The sequence below is a fragment of the Bolinopsis microptera genome, chromosome 7, assembly GCF_026151205.1.
Source record: "Bolinopsis microptera isolate Bmic1 chromosome 7, MBARI_Bmic_1.0, whole genome shotgun sequence".
Classification (NCBI taxonomy): Eukaryota; Metazoa; Ctenophora; class Tentaculata; order Lobata; family Bolinopsidae; genus Bolinopsis; species Bolinopsis microptera.
In genome coordinates, this window is record NC_087078.1 from 15,323,483 (window position 1) to 15,342,454 (window position 18,972).

The 18,972-nt window shown below is 37.4% G+C and overlaps 3 protein-coding genes across 3 annotated transcripts in view; all 3 read left to right on the top strand.

The window, feature by feature from the left end:
• LOC134818419 (kynurenine 3-monooxygenase-like) overlaps positions 1-18,972 on the top strand; it is a 927,626-nt gene that overhangs the window by 227,020 nt on the left and 681,634 nt on the right. The window lies entirely within an intron of this gene.
• On the top strand, positions 9,003-11,231 carry LOC134818362 (microtubule nucleation factor SSNA1-like). Its single transcript, XM_063827873.1, has 2 exons — positions 9,003-9,162; positions 10,678-11,231. The coding sequence occupies exons 1-2, from the start codon at positions 9,005-9,007 to the stop codon at positions 10,853-10,855; spliced, it is 336 nt and encodes a 111-aa protein (XP_063683943.1). The 5' UTR covers positions 9,003-9,004; the 3' UTR covers positions 10,856-11,231.
• LOC134818610 (androgen-dependent TFPI-regulating protein-like) lies at positions 11,998-14,646 on the top strand. Its single transcript, XM_063828252.1, has 4 exons — positions 11,998-12,168; positions 12,919-12,995; positions 13,394-13,538; positions 13,953-14,646. The coding sequence occupies exons 1-4, from the start codon at positions 12,019-12,021 to the stop codon at positions 14,271-14,273; spliced, it is 693 nt and encodes a 230-aa protein (XP_063684322.1). The 5' UTR covers positions 11,998-12,018; the 3' UTR covers positions 14,274-14,646.

The following is an 18,972-nucleotide window of genomic DNA, read 5'->3' on the forward strand; positions in this document are numbered from 1 at the left end:
CCTCGTCTGACGTCGAGGGTTTAATATATTTGGAACAAATATTTTACAAGTACTTGTAGCGCGATGCACTACTGGGCCGCGCCGCGCATCTTCTCGCAACCACATAGATCGGCGTAATGCACCACTGGGCCTCGCCGAGCTGGGAAGGATTGACATCGTGATTCAATACAAGTACTAACTTTTAAAAATGGATTTGCAAAAAAGTTTTAAACTGCTATTTTGTTTATTTTATATAAAAGCTTAGTCCTTGAATTGTAATATGTTTGGTGTTTATAATTTTGTAATTTATATTAAATAATAGGGCGCAATTTTAATTGACGATGTCAATTCATGGCAGCTCGGCGCGGCACAGTAGCGCATCTCGCCGATCTAGCTAGAGAAGCCATGTCGCTGTGAAAAGCCTTATTAAGTGCGCGGCGCGGCACAGTAACGCATTGCGCTACAAGGCGCAATTATATTTTGACCGTTCTGTGCCATGTACATGCTACATTTATAAATGCTGATTTTGATTTTAATGGTAAATATAATTATAACGTTAATAGTTAAGGTGCACAAATTTGTATTTCAAATCTTTATCATTTATATTATTTTCACAATTGTAGCGCGATGCGTTACTGTGCCGCGCCGCGCACTTAATAAGGCTTCTCACAGCGACACTGGCTAGATCGGCGAGATGCGCTACTGTGCCGCGCCGAGCTGCCATGAATTGACATCGTCAATTAATTTCACAATTACTTTAAAACCAAACTAGTTATGTAGCGCGATGCACTACTGGGTCGCGCGCGCATCAAATAATGCTTCTCGCAACCACATGCAACCGTATGCAGATCGGCGAGATGCGAAGGATTGACATCGTGAATCAAAACCAAACTTACTTGAATCCTAAAACATAAACAGCTCAAATGTTGTTTTACAAGCCTCATGTCACGGTACGTGCGCGCGTTTGACAAAAATGGTTATTTGCTCATAATATAACTCGTTAATGGTTAAGAAATAATTTTCATGCTTATACTATTATGTAATTATAGGTTTTATTAGATATTAGAATTAAAAACATTGGTCACAGGGGGGCTGAAACCAGGTTTTCGATCAAATGCTGCCATTTGTAGTCAAACGTCGCCCAGAGTTACCTGAGGACCCCAGGCTATTATGTTCATTAACATAATAAAGATTTGGGGGAATGACAGGCTGAGCGCGGCCCAGTAACTAAACGCCCAGAGTTGCTCTCGTCCAATGAAATCGCTGCATTTTGCAAGTCAGTATATCATATATGCTATATTGAATTACAATTTACATATTATTTATTTACAATATACATATATTTACAGGAAAGAAAAATTTTTAGGAAAGAAAAATTTTTATTTACCACAAATAATCAATACATAATGTTATATTCATAAATAAATTCAAATTTCAATTTCAAACACATATACAGTACGCCGCGCACACAGCCACAATTTAAAATTGTTCAGAAATTCGTAGGTCAGCTGTAGGCGCCGCGCACAGGATCTATTTAATTGTTAACTTACAATTACATGTCACATTTCTTAATTACTAGAGCCAAAATTTCAGAAGCAAAATAATTTAAAAGATATTTCTGTCGTTCACGCAGTACAGGCCGTGAGCACTGCGATCTAATTAATATAATAATGGAGAGATTCCAAAAAACCGCGCGCTCGTTATTTATTGTGATTAAATTGAGTGCGCGCCACTGTGAACAGCAGTACCGCTCAAGCATGAATTAGTACTGAGCGGTACGCAGTTCTGCGTGAGGCGTAGACATTTGTAGCACACGTTTCATTCAACTAATCCATTAATCCATGTGACATGTACAATGTAATTATATTAAAGCAAAAAGAATATTAATTTTAGTAATAATTGACGTAAACATATGTGTTTAAATAACATCTATAATCTAGCGAGTTACTAATACCGTTCGCGTTTGTTTGTATTCTTGATTATATATCTTTACACTAGCCTATATTATGATGGAGATATACATTATATAATTGCTCCAATATTCAACACTGCTAAACAACAAATACCTACTCGCCCATCGATGAAGCAGTCGCCAAAACAAAGCTCAAAGTTAATATATCTTCGTACTTCGTTTTGGAAACTGTAGAATTCCAATAAATAATCGTGTATTCGATGGGCAAGCACTCGCCACTTGAGGCCGAGACAAACGGCACCAGCTCCGCCCCGCAACTGTGAAGTAAGGCGGGGCGGTGGTGTGCGCCGTTTATACGGCCCACAGCACGAGACATTTTGAGCTTCAAGACTTAAGACTATAAAAGTCCCGAATTAAACGTAGCGACTTACCATCGTCAGCCGTCAAAAATTTAGAATTTGTATGTTATAAACTCCACACCTGCTATCAGTCTAACATGTAATTTAGTTTGTTATTGGCTAAATTTTCAACTCGATTAAGCGATGCAGACGGATGAACTAGGCTTCTCCTCCGTCAAAAACACAATGAGAGGGGATTGTGGAAGGACACGAACACTATTCGTTAACTCGTACCCCGGGTACCCCCTAGAACTGTGTCCCATCAGAGAGAGCCCATCACCCGTCAGATCGAAAACAGTGTTTTAGTTTTGATATATGCTGTACCAATTACAATAAATGGTAAGTCAAGGCTGACGTTGGTAGCAAAGTATAAAGTGACACGTCACAACAAAATAACCACTACACACTACACACACTATACGCTATAACTATTGTACACAGTACACAGTATAACTAAAATATAAAATATAAACAAGTTACAAGAGACAAAAGAGTTTACAGAAGAGTTTTACATCGGCTCAGCACCACCAGGACATTGGCTATACACGTGGGTCAATTAGTTTGATTTGGTATGGCTCGACCGGGAAAGTGGTCGAAATTAGTGCTCTTAATGAGTCATCACTGTCGTCTGAATATTAGAGCGGGAACTTCCCAAGTTTCGGCCGACAACGCGACGCGCACAGCATGGGCGCGCAATGCTATGCGCGGTCTCATATTACTGTGTCATTCGGCGGTTGCGCTCAGAGTTACTGGGAATGAGTTGTATGTTGTTTACCTAAATTCAAGCATGGTATTCATAGATAAGCTTGTCAGTCAGTAAGTGCTTAAGTGGGAATAACAGGCAAATGAATATCACTTCATAATCAGAATTCAGTGAAATTTCTGTCGCACCACTCAGTTCCATACCGGTTTTGAGCTCTTAGAAGTGACTGTTTAAGTAAATTCTTGACAGATCCGCATGTGGAGGTGAAATTTAACGGGCCAACTTTACGGAATTCGTTCCACAGCCATGCAGATTTATAAATAAATTGATTAGTTGGAGAGGGTGTAATGAACAGATTATCTTTCCTATTTGATATGTTGAATAAGTAGTATAACGAAATTGGTACTCGTGACTTAATGATCTTAAAAAGTTCCATTAAACAACGGTATCGGTACAGGTTCTCTGTAACAAGTAATTCATGTTTTGTGAATAGAGGCTTAGTGGACTCTTTAACATAGAATTCAGATCCTAGACGTTGAGAATTAATTGGTCTTGCTCTAGCACATGTCTTGAATTTGTCTACATAAGCTTCATAAGCTTCATAGTCTCCAAATAGAATCCTGATACACTTCTTTTGAGTAATAAATAGTGGTTTTAACTGATTATTGGGAATACCTCCCCAGACAGAAATAGCATAACCTAGTTCGGCTACCTAGGTGTAACCTAGGTGTGATTCAAAGAGAGAATGATATATTTGTTTATATAGTGATTCTGGTAAGCATACATATTACATATATATTCATATAGTCTATGTAATAAGCGCCATGAGTTGGCACAGAATTTTTTGTCTCTGATTTTGATAAATTTGGTACCAAAAGTTGCCTTTAACTGTGAATAATGAAAATTCACCGTGTAGCACGATTCGTTGAGATGTATGTGGGCCTCCTGTGCATTGCAAAAGTGTACTATGGACTAAAAATGGTTAATTTATTGCTTAAAATGCCTATAATTCCTATAATATTAATTTTTTGAAATAATTCTTACAGAATCGTAATAATGAATAAGCTTAATCAGACGCAACTTTTGGTACCAAAATTATAATATTTAAAGCACCAAATTTTTTGAAAATTTGTTCAAAATTTTACACAAGTGGGGACCCTTGTTTTCAAATTAAAAACTTTTGAAAAAAAAAATCCTTTAAATCTTAAAACATTAGTACTAAAAGTTTCGTCTCGATGAGCTGATTACGATACCATAATATAAACTATGTGATAATGATTTAAAATATGAAAGTTATAGGCCAATTAAAACTAAAAATTTGCGCGAAAAAATCACGCGCGGCGAACATGGAACAAGCGCCGTGTAGCATTTTTCCCGAAAATTGCTACACGGTGAATTGATTTTATTCACATTTTTAGACAACTTTTGGTACCAAATTTGTCGAAATCGGAGAAAAAAGTTCTGTGCTCGTGCTTGGCGCTTATTACACTGACTAATATGCGGAGCTTGGCTTACATAATGCAGCGATTTCATTGGACGAGAGCAACTTTTGGCGACGTTCGGCTACACATGGCAGCGTTTGATCGAAAACCTGGTTTCAGCTCCCCCTGTGTGGTACACTGGTACAGTTTACTTTTACAATCCCACAGGTTACTCAATTACTCATAAACAAAAACGTACGCGCGTATAAGCATGTACATAGAACGATCAACATCTAATTGCGCCCTAAAGAATAGTAACGTACGCGTACGCGCGCTAAGTAACTTGATCCACGAACAATGAAATATAAAAACTCATAAACTTGCATTGGAAGACTTCGCCGCTTTGACGCGCCGCGCAAACTATCATTCTTACTTCGCCGCGCATCGAAGTAAGAGATCTCAGCCTGACGAGATTGTTTCTCTTTAAATTCGCATAGCAACGATACAATCTGGAAGGCCGGTTGACATCGTCAATCAACTCATAAACTTAACGGGTGATACTCGTAAAATATTTGTTCCAAATATTGGACCGTCGACGAGTCCAACTCGGCGCGCGTCGCTGCTAGGTTAAAAAGCTACAACTCATTAACGTGCTTTTTTAAAATTACTTTTATAGTTTATATCTCCAATCAAAATCTTTTCACCATTACCTAATATAATAATTATATTTATATTATGAAAGACCAAATCAAATCAAGTGATCACATTTGAACAAGAATTGCGCCGGTTAGCGGACGCTAGATTTCCATCGCCCGTAATTAATTACAATTAACGATCGTTTCATATTGGTTAAATTACCAAATTTCTTTGGGGCGTTACAGAGAACAAGGACATCTGTCCGACAGCGACTCTTGTCCGACTCAATATGTTACCAGAAAAAAAAAGACATCTGTCCGAAATTGTGATCTAATTGCAATACGACACATTTCCATTTTCCAATTAGAGACATGATCTGAACTGAGATATGACCTGAGCTGAGCTGAACTCTACCATAGTTTATTTTCATTTGATGTCAAAAATTGGACAATAGTTTAAATGTTATATAAATAACTAATCTCCATACCGCTCTCCTGTGTGTAATGTAGGCTGTGATGTGATTGGCAGCTTGTTACAGCTTGTTAGTGTACGGCTAGCATGATCCTGTCCTCAAATAGTCAATCACGTATCGATGGATCAGATCTCAATGGATCAAACCAGCATTATATTAGGACTGTGGGAGCAACGTCACAAGATTACACGTGAGCTTGTGAAATACGAACGTGATCCGAAATTGCAAATGTGATCCGAAAGTTGGACAGATGTCGCCAAAAACGACTCCTATCTGACAGCGACTCTTGTCCGAAACAGGTAATTCGACTGTCGGACAGATGTCACCCAATCAAATTTGTGGTACTTAATACAATGTGAATCATAATAAAATGTATCGTTCATTTCGTCTAAATATAATGAATCAATCTATTGGCAATCATGTTCAACATGATAGTCATAACATCATAATTTATACAACAACATAACAAATTACTAATATCAGGTTGCACCAAGCACCCACAACAAAATGAGAAGTTTGTATCGCATGAAGTTAACGAAAGCTTAAACGACAAATATCAATGCGAATCAAAATGTATAATAGCGAAAAGAGATATACATGCGCGTCGTACACGATTTATTAGCTCGATTCTTGGTATAGAGTACACCTTGACATAAAAGCATTGTAAAATGCGCGCGCGACCATCAAGTAATAATTTGTAAAGGAGCACGTGTTTGCGGAGGTTAATGCATGTTTTGCTTTGTGACACCACGAAAAACCTATACCCACTATACCCATTCTCAAATCCTACCACTTCTAACCATCTATTGCCTTTTTAGGCGATGGAAAAAATAATAAATAAACAGTAATATGATATGCAATGTAACAATACCATGTCATTTTAGTTTTAACATGGAACAATGAAAATGTGGAATTGTATCGCTAAACAGAATTATCTTGAATATTTCGGTGGATACTTCGTTTATTATTTTTTAGCTGCAATCTTGGTAATTCGACTATTGGTGTTGTAGCATCAATTTGCATTTCTGAAGAACCTTGCTTTGGAGGGAGTCTTTGAAGGGGCTGTGGTCTTTGATGGGGTCGAAATCTTCGTTGATTAGAGGATCTCTTTGAGGGGAGAAGTTCAGAAATCTTTTTTCTCAGAAAATGTCTGAAACTTCGCACACTGAGCGAGTATACAAAAAAATTCGCCATAGTGTTAATGTTGGAGAAGTGATATACAACGTTAAGTGTAGTGCTGCTTGGTTGAACTCCTGCAACTGCTGCTACTGCCACCACAGTTGTAGGCAGATATGATAGCAAAAAGACTACGATAGTAAGTAGGACTGTGATCACACCCTCCCATCTCAGTGATTCTCCGTGTCTGGAGCCAGCTCTACTAGCCACAATCAGGAGGAGAACAGAGCTTACGATGAGTATCATGTAGGGTACGATACTTAAAACAGCAACACTGATGGGGAAGTAAAGTGTATACCATATTGGCACAGTGGGTGAGTAAAGATCATAGTTACAACCATAGTCTATGTAGCTGAACCTTAGTGTGTCTCTTATGTAAAATACATTTACCACTAGTACTGGAGTGTACCAACCAAGCAACAAGAGCCATACAACAGAGCAGATTCTATGTCCCAATCGCGTGGACCATGCCCCAGTTTTCAGGGGATATTTTACCATGATCAGTTTCAAGATAGCCATAGCAGATGTCAGGAACACAGTCATTGGACCACACATCCAGCTTATATTATACTGAACATGGCAGAGAATTTCCCCAAACACCCAACCATCCATTATCAGTGCCACAAATCCTGGAAATACTTTAAATACAGCTAGCATTAAGTCACAAACAGCCATGTGCTGCATCACTGCTATTATCACTTTATGGAGTTTTATTGCTTTATATCTAATTGTTGCTATTAAAATGATGCAGTCTCCTACAAGCGATGCAAGAAAAACTGTTAAACTCCACAATACAAAAATTGTTCTCTCCGTGTCATCTTTGATAGCTAATAGCGTCTTGTTGTCTGTTTTCATGTTGATATAATCTGCCTGGTCATAAGATTGATTACATTTCATACTCTTAATTTCAGCTAAGTTAATTTAAGAAGACAACTCTGCTTGCTGAGAGAGAGAGAGAGAGGATTTACTAACAAGCAAGCATTTAGGAAATTGTATTAAAAAAATTTCACAACTATATAGCAACGAATAAATTTGGTACCGGTTTTTAAGATGCTGGCAGACAATACCACCTCCTAAGTTGGGACTTGTAACTACAGCAGGGACATAGATGTGAATCACGTGATTAGGTGAACCAGCTACTCAATTTAAACTTATCTAACACTCCTTTCCTCAATTTGAATAACTGTGCGAAAAGCTGTATCATATTACAAGCAGGCCTTTTGTGAAGGAAGTAGTAGTAGTAAAGTTAAGCAGGACCTACTAAAGCATGTATAATAATTCAGTACCAGAGAAACCGTACTCTAAGTAGTGGTGAGGTGTGGTTTTGGTGATTGTGCATTGGTAGAAGGTCCTTTTATTTAAGCAATAATTGAGATAGTCATCATTTGGGTTTTCAGGAGAATATTTGGGTACTTTTCAGGGTCATAGAATGAGAAATCCTGAAAATTATTTCAAAGGATAAACCAATTCATGGCATGTTGCTATCTTAGATTTAAAGTAAGTAAATTGCTAAAAATGTGTCACAATGCTTGTATCTGATAGTTCATATTTAAGTAATATTGTTTTCTTTAATTAAGTAACACAAGAAAAACTGGTCATAAGAAGAAGGTTACATTTACATTATATTATGTTGCCTGATTAAAATAAATTAAGAGTTTATCATAGACCATTCTGATTGCTGAGATTAAACTCATGGATACCCAAGACAGTATTAAAAAGACGCAAAACTGTTATCAATTGACAAGTATGTAGCCAATTACCAAGATGCTAGCAGAAAAAGAGTGGTGAATCACGTGATCCTGCATCAGCTACTCAAATTAATAAACCGCTCCTTTCTTCTTTATAGTATTAGTATTACTATCTGTGTATCACCAGATGAGCAGCTGTATCATTATAGGGCAGTGAACACCTGCAAAAAGTTCCACTTTGGGTCCCCGAATGTTGTATATTAAAAGAGATAATCACACAGCTGGTTCTTGCAGGTAACAACTATTTTTTGGCTCAAAACTTTTATCATATAATACGGCTGTTATATGGTTTTAGCAATAAATATTCAATATTCTGTTCAAATTTTCTATTACATTCTCTGCTGAACAGTGTACGAACTCCGACCCGAAGGCATGGGAAAAGGGATGCCTCATAGTTCAGTACATTGTAGTAAGGGAAGCTCCGTATCGTGGATGTATCAATATCAACATCATCAACAGTCTCAAATTATTAATCCTACAGTTATATAGAAAGTATACTTTAATTAATATCACCTTCTAACACCCAAGTTTTAAGATGTCAATACTTTTATAGATCAAGATGACTCAACAGGCAGCAGTATTACAAAACTGCAACAACGAGCTAGTCAAATGTATTGAGGATCTGTGTAACAAGAGAGATGCTCTGCAAAGGGACATCACGTCTGAGGAGGAAGAGAAAAGTAAACTCCAGAACGATATCAGAATACTGAGTGAGAGGTGTGTAGTATTAACTTAGACTTATATTGTAGTTAATTATGGTAGATTGTACAGTAGATCTGCTAAGTAATTTGAAGTCGGTGGTTAAGATCTATCTTACTATATATAAAGCAATACGATATTATATGTATGTATATATAATATCTGTTGCCATTTTACTGACACCACGACATCAACTTTAACACGAAATTCCGTGAAAACCGTGAGAGATATTATGCTTTTTTGGTCGGGTAGAATGCTTTTATGGCCTTTTGGACAGTATGAAATATAAAAATTGGCCAAGAAATAGGTACTTTACGTCCCCAAATTTGGACACCCAGGTGGTGTCAATATCGTAAAATAAATAGTATAATTGTCTTTTATTGTCTCTAGCAGGAACCCGTCTAACCTAGTGGTGTCAAGATATAACAATAATAATATTTATTTTGTAAGACGTTCAAATTTCAGAAAGTGAAGTTCTTATTCCTTGGTCAATTTTTCTATTTCTTCATACTGGTCGAAAGTCCCAAAAAGATGAAGTGAATTGCCCGAAACGATTATATTTACCCGGCTGCAGTAAAATAATATGGTATTTTAAACCGAACAAAACCCAGCGATCACCTAATCTGAAATGAAACTTGAACTACATTATTTTATATTTCCTGTCAGTTTTGGAAACTTAAAACATTTCTGTTCACTCTATTTATAAGGATTTGCAGAGAGATTGGTGAGACGGATTGGCCGTTTAACATTATTTGACAATTAATATAAACCCCGTACCGTTATATCTTCTAGTTTCTCGCACTCGTTATACTGCCAAACTACTCTAATCAGTTCCTGCTACGGTTTTGAAATCGGACCCGGTCTGTCCAAGACATAACCCTCATTCATTACCGGGATTCAATGTGAAACCAGAGGAATCTTGGTCATCACCAGAAGTCTTAAGTTAAATGTTGACAAACCCATACCCATAAGTTTAGGTCGTCACAACATTCCTTACCCTACATTCTTACCCCGGCTTTATCTAGGCTGAGCGTTGTAAAGTGTATATTTTGCAATCTGTTTATTATTCTTCGCGACGTTATTTCTCTAAATTTTACTTAAGCTAATATAACACCAATTATTCGGTAAAGTAATGATATTCATCTTTATTTGAATAACAATTCTTAAACCTCTTCGGTCTCGTACTATGTAGTAGTAGTAGTAGTAGTAGTAGTAGTAGTAGTATTAGTAGTAGTAGTAGTAATAGTAGTAAGTTGTGTAGTGTATTGCATGTATATTTTGATTTGTCGCTTCCTTCCGGTTTGACATCCTTCTGAAATAGCTTTATTATTTTTAGACGGAGTTTTACCGCTCAGTACACCAGTTGAATTACCAGTGCACATGCAATACTTACATCTACACATTTAACCCGGATGTATTCCCTTCAGTCCAACGACTGGTCCAAAGTCTGGTTGCATATTTAGAACCAAATCTACTTTTTAATGACCAAGTTAATATGATGTCTAATGATAAACGTCTCGGTTCATCCTCCAGGTTAGCAAAAGTAAACGAATCGCTAGCCAAGAAGATAACAGCTCGTAACGAGTACGACAAAACGATATCAGAGACGGAGAACGCGTACATGAAGATATTGGAGAGCAGTCAGAGCTTGTTGCAAGTACTCAAGAGAGAATCTACATCCCTCAAAGCTTCCCCCAAACCTGAGCTGTAGATAAACTTCTTCTTGAAAACTAACCCAAAATAGTTTGAAAATTAAAGAAGCAATAATGATCGTATTTTTGAATGGCTTCATGATATTCAATCTTGCAGAAGTTATGGTCTAAAAGAATTGCTCACTTGTATGGATCATAGAGCCTTACTACAACAATTTTGAAAACTTTCTTTTCCCCTACATTCAGTTTTTTCCTATGTGAAATATCGGAATTTGAATTTTATGTGAACTTTATTGATTTAAAGTCATAATATTCGTAGACTCATACACCAAATACTGATAACAGAAAAATTTTAAATGTAATATCTCTTTTATTTATTAAATGTTGTGTAATCTGTACAAACCATTATATATAATAGACATTTTATTACACTATTAAAAACCGTCTTATTCTTTATGCAATGATGCTATGCATATTATATTTTTTTTTTATTGAAATCTTTCAAATCAGTCAATTACATACAAGTTTACACAATGAATTAGTTAAATATAATATTGTCCTCTAAGCATGGATTGTCAAAGTTGAAATTGTCTCGGACAAAATGTATGTAACCAAAGGACCTGAGGGTCACCAAAACACAGATATTGAGTGCAAATGCAGCTCCTGCACAAGCATGGTCCCTTATAAAATTGTAATAAGTTACTTTAAACAAAATCACACACCCATTCAATCAATTCATAAAATATTGTGCTGTGAGATGAAATTGAGAAATATGTGAATGCAGACAGCAAGAATAGATAATCTTGAATAAACTATTTTACGGATTTGTTTCTATTGAATAGTCAAGTTCACAGTCCGAATCCACCGGGATAATTTTCCCCCACATGTAAGTGGAAAGTTTACTTTTAAAATCAGTGATACTCTCTATCTCACGGATATCTAGAGGAATGTGATTCCACTTAGTGTGGGTCCTATAGAAGAAATTCTTGGCTCAAAGAGCACCCTACAATTTATGATTGAGGATCTGGAATTATTGCCATTTGCATTTGTGATTCTTCCTGAATATGAATGACAGGAATGGCAAAAAACATCGTGTCACGATGTGTACTTCATTGTCATTTCTGCTAAAGCTGGAACCCTAAAATTCTGAAGATCTCCTCGCATTTATTTCATGAAAACTTCCAAATCTTACTGACTCCCTCAAATATTTTAGCAGACAGTTATGGATCGCTCGTCTGTGTTTCACGTAATAGCAGCAGTTTATCATTTCTATGCCCTTATTTACCCCTACTACCACGGACTCAACATGAACCACGCTAAGGGATTTGGAGGCAGACTAAAGTTTCTTACTATATGGGGCCACCTTCTGCAGGTGTGTGTTTTTTATCTTTGGTTAACTCGATTAGAAAAAAAGATAAAATTTGCAGAATGCAGCTCAAAGAGCACCCTACAATTTACTGAATCGATTACAATTTCTGTTGACGTCATGCCACAAAACCTGACAATAACCTTACTGGGGCACGAGACTCTGGGGGGGGGGGGGGGGGGGGGGGGGGGGATTTGGGGTAAGACTTATCTTACAGAATACAGAATATACTTTAATTTTTTCCGTTCACCCTTTTTATTTATAAAAAGGCAATAGTGAAAGGTTACGAATGGACGTTTTTGCAGAAAAACGTGGATTTTGGAGAACGTTGTAGGTGGGTTAAAATATGTCGTCGGTACGTACTTCCGTTAGTAACCATGTCAACTAGCGCGCAGTGCAGCGCGCTAGTATTGCTTGCGGAGATATGATGTATATAGCTAGCCTGTCAATGAATGCGCGGCGCGACTGTATTTTAATGTATAATATGTAGTATATACTATATAGTATTAGGTAATAAGCCCAATTTATGTAGGTGGCATGCGTAGTATAGTGTACTGATGTGTATCAATATATTATTATGAAGTGAGCTGATTGGATTATATTTATAGTTATAGTGAATGGAAATCTAGCGTCCGCCAAAACGAAACAACGGGCGCAATTCTTGTTAAGCCTAAAGTTAAAAAAAGTAAAGTCTCGTTATCTAAATCATTTATTTTGCCCTTTATTTAGTATCAACAGTCAACACTACAATTTCAGGTTGGGTACTACATATTTGCTGCCCTGGTTGACGTATATAATCAGTGCCGTGGTTCTCCTTGTTCTAAACTGAAACAGTGAGTCTTAAATTTTACTCTAATGAAATAATGTATCCCGTATCAATTACATTGTTAAGAAGGGCTTGGTTATTGCCGGTTTACAATACCTTTGACATCTATAACGTTACTTACTTTAGGTTACTTTCGTTTCTTATTTATTCGAAATACACATGATGCAAGTATTTTTTGTATATATTTTTGAATAGAATGCTTAAATCAACCCCCTTAAGCAGTAGTACATACATATTACATTACACTGGATCGAGCTTACACAGTGTAATTTCTTCCAGTCTGCGCCGCGCGCCTATATAAACGTATGCGGCGCAGGAGGAAATTACACTGTGTAAGCTCCAGTGTAATTAATATGTATGTACTACGGCTTTAGGCCTTAGTATAATATGTAATTATCGTTTCAGGGCCAGAGATTGGTGGTTTTCAACTCTCGTGTTCCCGATAACATTCCTTGTATTCATACTTTTCTGGGGATTGTTTGCTTATGACAGAGAACTAGTAATGCCTAAAAGACTGGACGCTGAGATAGATCCACTATTCAACCACATGGTAAGAAATTGTAACGGTCTTTTACCTAAGGGTCTACTTCTTTAGGGTAATGGAACACGCGAAAAAATATTCGTATTAATAAGCGCGCATCGCCCTCGTTACGGTCGCGCGCGGGCGCGGGGCGGGGCGATCGATCATATCGATCGATTGACGGACGGACGGACGGACTCGACTGACCGGATCAATCGACTGCAGACTTGCCCCTCCTGGAGTGTTATAAATAACCGGCGATTCCTCATTCCTGTTCTGTTACTCCAATAGGTTCAGACTTCTTGCCATACACATCTCATTCTTTATGAAGCAATTACCAGCTTTTATAGAATTTAGAACCATTTTCAACTTTGCCTGTTAACACTATGAATTATTAGTTATTTATAACTGCTGCCTAGTCGCTGACTTCCAATATCCGTTCAGGTACACACCTTCATTATTTTCTGGGCACTAACGGAACCTCTGGTAACCGAAATCACCATCCCCAAGAAACGCCAAGGACTTCTCGCCATAGCCTTCTTCGGAGTTTCCTATACAGTCTGGTCTTACATAATTTTCCTGAACATAGGAAAATGGGTCTATCCTATACTCAATATACTGTCTGATGTACAGCGGGTCTTGTTTATTCTTGTCGCTTATGTCCTGATAGTCTGTTTGTTCTTTTCTACAGGGCATATCAGAAAAAATTTGGAAGAGCTCATGTGGTCGCGGCTAAGAAAACTCATTAAATTTGCATTTGTTTAGTGGCATGGGGGAGGATCGTCGTTGTAATTTTTATTAGGTCTAATATTCACCAATGAAATTTAATGAAGGGGACCTTTTAAATTGTTAGCTATTAATTAGACAAATTAAGTTTCTAAAATCATTTTGTTGTATTTAATTCAGCTTTCCGTCAGAGATTATTTTTCGAACTAAAGTTATTGACAACTTCTAAAGTTTTTGTTTAGATTGTGATTTTTGTCTTATTTTTATTGTTTTTGATTTCCTATTAAATATATTTCTTGTTTTCTCGGTATGCGTTACATTTTGACTTAGTTACATCTAGATTTAATAACATCTGTATTCTGTATTGTTTTTTATCATTGACACTGAATATTAGTCTTTAATGAAAATTCATAAAAAAAGTGTTTTCTGGTCGTATGAAAGGTAAAACTTGATTCAGTCACCAGGCGTTTTATGTTGGTCGTTAAAATGATCATATTATTAAATCGATTTAGCCTGATAAAACACTGTATAATGGGTATCCTTTAAGTACAGGAGTACCACAGGCAAATATTTGTTTGTGAAACTGGCGCATTTTAAAAGTTTTAAAGAAAACAATCTTGAATACCAAGTGAAAAGCTGTTATTTATGATTGAAAACTTGCTAATGTACAAACTCCAATATCGATACCATTAAAAGTAAATTAGGAAACAAATCTATGAAGTGTTTAAGTTAAACTTAAAAGTCTTCGTGTCAGTACTCATGTTCTAGATTAAAATAGATTTAATTAAACCTGCAGAATAGAAATTGATCTGAGAATCTGCGGAGTGTTGAGCGATATCTGTCAAAATGTTTCTTTTCTTCTAAAACTGAAAATGGGGCAATAAGATTGTTCAATTGCAAATTGGCGCAGGTTATATCTCCACCGGAAGCACATTCCCAAATTGACGCATTAATTTAACTTCATGAATCGAGATAAAATCTATTGCAATGTATTCAGAATTAATTTAAACAGGATTAAACATAAATTAAACAGAATTAAAATACTTTTAAGAGATAAAAACAGGCTCAAAAGCGCTACTGACGTATTTCTCCGTGAAAAACACAATAACGTGAGTAGCTTTTGTCAAGGTGCCTCGAAAGTGATCTCAAAAGCTATACCCCGTTCAATTTTGGTCGTAAAACGCCAACTTAGTGCAGAATCAAGCAATTGTTATACCTTACTCGGGAATATTATAGCGGGTTAATTTATGACTGGGAAAATTAATGACCGGGAAAAATATGGCGGAATTTTCCAAAACCCACCAAGCATCAAAATGTATTAATATTAGTTTACCTTACTCGGGGACATTATAGCGGGTTAATTTATGACTGGGAAAATTAATGACCGGCAAAAATATGGCGGAATTTTCCAAAACCCACCACTTTATCCCAGTCATAATATTCCCGAGTAAGGTAGATATATTTCATACGTATCAAATTGGATGTGCTTTCGGTGGAGATATCTGATATAACCTGCGCCGCCTTTTCAATTTTCTTCAGGATTTTGACTTCAAGTACCTCAATTTGGTTTCATACCATCATCAATTAACTGACTAATTGACTTTTGGGCAAAGAATTCATCCAATCTGTCAAATTTGTGTTCAGAAATTTTCATATTTGAAAATGGGACAGGATTTGGAAAATACAAATTTTCGTTTTGTTAAACTTTCTGCTGTGAGCTTCCTCCGACCTCAATCAAACTTCCAGCACCTCAATCGTATCATATGCCATCTATAGTTGACTGACTAATTGGTTGCAGGTGAGAAATTCAGTCAAAACTGTAAAATTTCGGTCCTGGAAATTTCAGCTTCAAAAACTGAAAATGGGACAGAATTTGGGACAATATGATTTTGGAATTTTCTTCTAGAATTTGACTTCCGGTACCTCAATTTGGTTTCATACCATCATCAATTAACTGACTAATTGGTTTTTGGGCAAAAAATTCATTCGATCTGTCAAATTTCAAATTTGTGTTCAGAAAATTTCATATTTGAAAATGGGACAGGATTTGGAAAATACATATTTTCGTTTTGTTAAACTTTCTGCTGTGAGCTTCCTCCAACCGAAATCAAACTTCCAGCACCTCAATCGTGTCATATGCCATCTATAGTTGACTGACTAATTGGTTGCAGGTGAGAAATTCAGTCAAAACTGTAAAATTTCGGTCCTGGAAATTTCAGCTTCAAAAACTGAAAATGGGACAGAATTTGGGACAATATGATTTTGGAAGTTTCTTCGAGATTTTGACTTCCGGTACCTCAATTTGGTTTTATACCATCATCAGTTAACTGACTAATTGATTTGTGGGCAAAGAATTCATCCAATCTGTCAAATTTGTGTTCAGAAATTTTCATATTTGAAAATGGGACAGGATTTGGAAAATACAAATTTTCGTTTTGTTAAACTTTCTGCTGTGAGCTTCCTCCGATCGAAATCAAACTTCCAGCACCTCAAATCGTGTCATATGCCATCTATAGTTGACTGATTAATTGGTTACAGGTGAGAAATTTAGTCAAAACTGTAATTTATTTTGATTGTGATGTTAAGCTCATCAACTCACCTTTCTGGGACCCCGTCCTTTTTTGGGTCGGGTTCCAACACGTGTAAAACTGTAAACGGAAACTGTAGGGACTGGAGTTTTTACTAACACTGTTACACTGTTACCTTTTACCTAAGATATGAAACCCCCCAAAACTGCGATGGGAAAATATTAAGTATTATAATTGTTTTTAATCGTTTATTTAGGGGAACCTGCCCCTAAACCATGAAATTTTGGTCTTTTTCCACCTTTACTATTGGTCCGTCCGCCCTAATAGGAAAAACCCGGGACCTTTTTACATGTTAATGACATGTAATTATTTTTAAACCATTTAAATTTTTTTTAATTTTAAACCATTACGCATAAAACATTTTGCCTCTAATTTTTTCACAAGGGGCCCCTAAACTTGCTGAAAAGGGAAAAACTGTTTGATTTTATCATGCCCGGCCATCTTAAAAAGGGCGACCTTGCTGCTAAAAAGACCCCCTGTGCAAAGAAGAACCCCTGCTAGGAAAAAAACAGTTCCAAAAAAACTGCTGCCTCCGGGTCCCCCTCCGCCCGGGGGGCCCCTCCCCTGGGTTTTTGTTGGGCTTTGGGTGCCATAAATTTTACACGTTTTGCGCAAAGACGTTTTTTTAAACGTTTTACCACCCTCCCCAAAAGAAAAAATAGATTTTAAATACAACAGGCCCCTTTTTAAATTAAACTCCGCTTTACTGGAAAAGCCACTAAGCCTGACACCAAAAAAAGCCCCATCAAACAATACCCTAACCGTAAAATTATTTCGTTGATATAGACCCAACCCTTGAATTTCTAATTTGGGGCCCAGCTAAACCCCCCTTTCTTTGTACGGGTTAAGGGGGATTTGCGAGAAGGCGGGGGGAAAAATCAAACAGAACGTGCTCGACGGCAAATCGAAAAAGTCTCTGATGCCCCCGAAAAAACCGACCCCCCTCATCACACAGCAGACTGAACTTATCTCTGAAGCCCCCTGGCGAACCTCGCATTCCAGAGAAGTTAAAATTTAGGCCTCATTCCCCGGTTAAGATTTTTGGTGCGTTCTTTCCGGGTTAATTTTTGATAAGTTTCAAGTGAGTTTAAATTTTGGACAGCCCCCACCCTGGAGGCCGTTTTTAAAACCAACTTATTATGGCTCCTTTCCCCTACACGTACGGCAAAAACCTCACACCCTGTCTCTTTTGGGCCCACTTCCCCACTTGGAACATGCGTACGAGCAATTGCAAAAACTGGACGTTTAACAAAAAACCCCAGAAAACCCTACACTTGCCTTTGCCCCCTTTTTATAAAAGGGAGGGGATCGGTGGGCATCCCGTGCATAAGGGACAGCAAACCCCTAGCATAATGGAGGATAGTAAAAATTTTATACGGGTTTTCGTTTTGGAGAACCTAAAAAACCTTAGGTTATCAAGTACTTGGGGGCCCTTTGTCGAGAAATTACTTGGCCGGTTCCTTTACGTCATGTCACGAGCAGATCGGGGACAACGGGCCCCGCCACGGCATTAAACCGCGATACCCCTCGGTAAGGTTTCCCACGCATTTCATTTGACTTTCCCAAAAACCCTGAAAAAAACCCGGGAGTATGCCTGTGCCTGCACCTCCAGCTCTCCATCGGAAAACCACCTGTTCCCCCTCCGGGTCAAAAACTCCCCCTCTCAGTTCGCCACTCCGGGCCAATTAAATCCCATAAATTATTCATGTAAAACCACCTGAAGGGTTGTTCGTTCAGACCCCCGGGGCCACCGCGGTCAGAAGGTTTGAACTACCAGCTCATAGACTCTTTGGGAAATCTTGCCCCAAAAAAATGCCAAAACTGTGATAAATTCATTTTGGCTTTAAACGATCTTCACGGTATGGAAAATTTTTCCCAAGGGGCGGGGAAAAACTTTTGTCCCCGCCTTCGAAAAAAAAAAAAAAAAAAAGGGGGGCTTAAGAGCAACAAAAGAAACACAGTTTGTTTTTTTGGGGCTTTTTCTTTAACGAAAATTGGTTGGTTTTAAAACGGGAAAAATTTGTTGTTTTTAATCTATGTGGGGGAAATTTCTCCCCCCAGGGGGAAAACCCAAATCTGCCTTTTTCGTTTCCCCATGCCTTTATCAACGGGTTCATTCATATTTCGTTGGGACCGAAATGAAAAAGCAG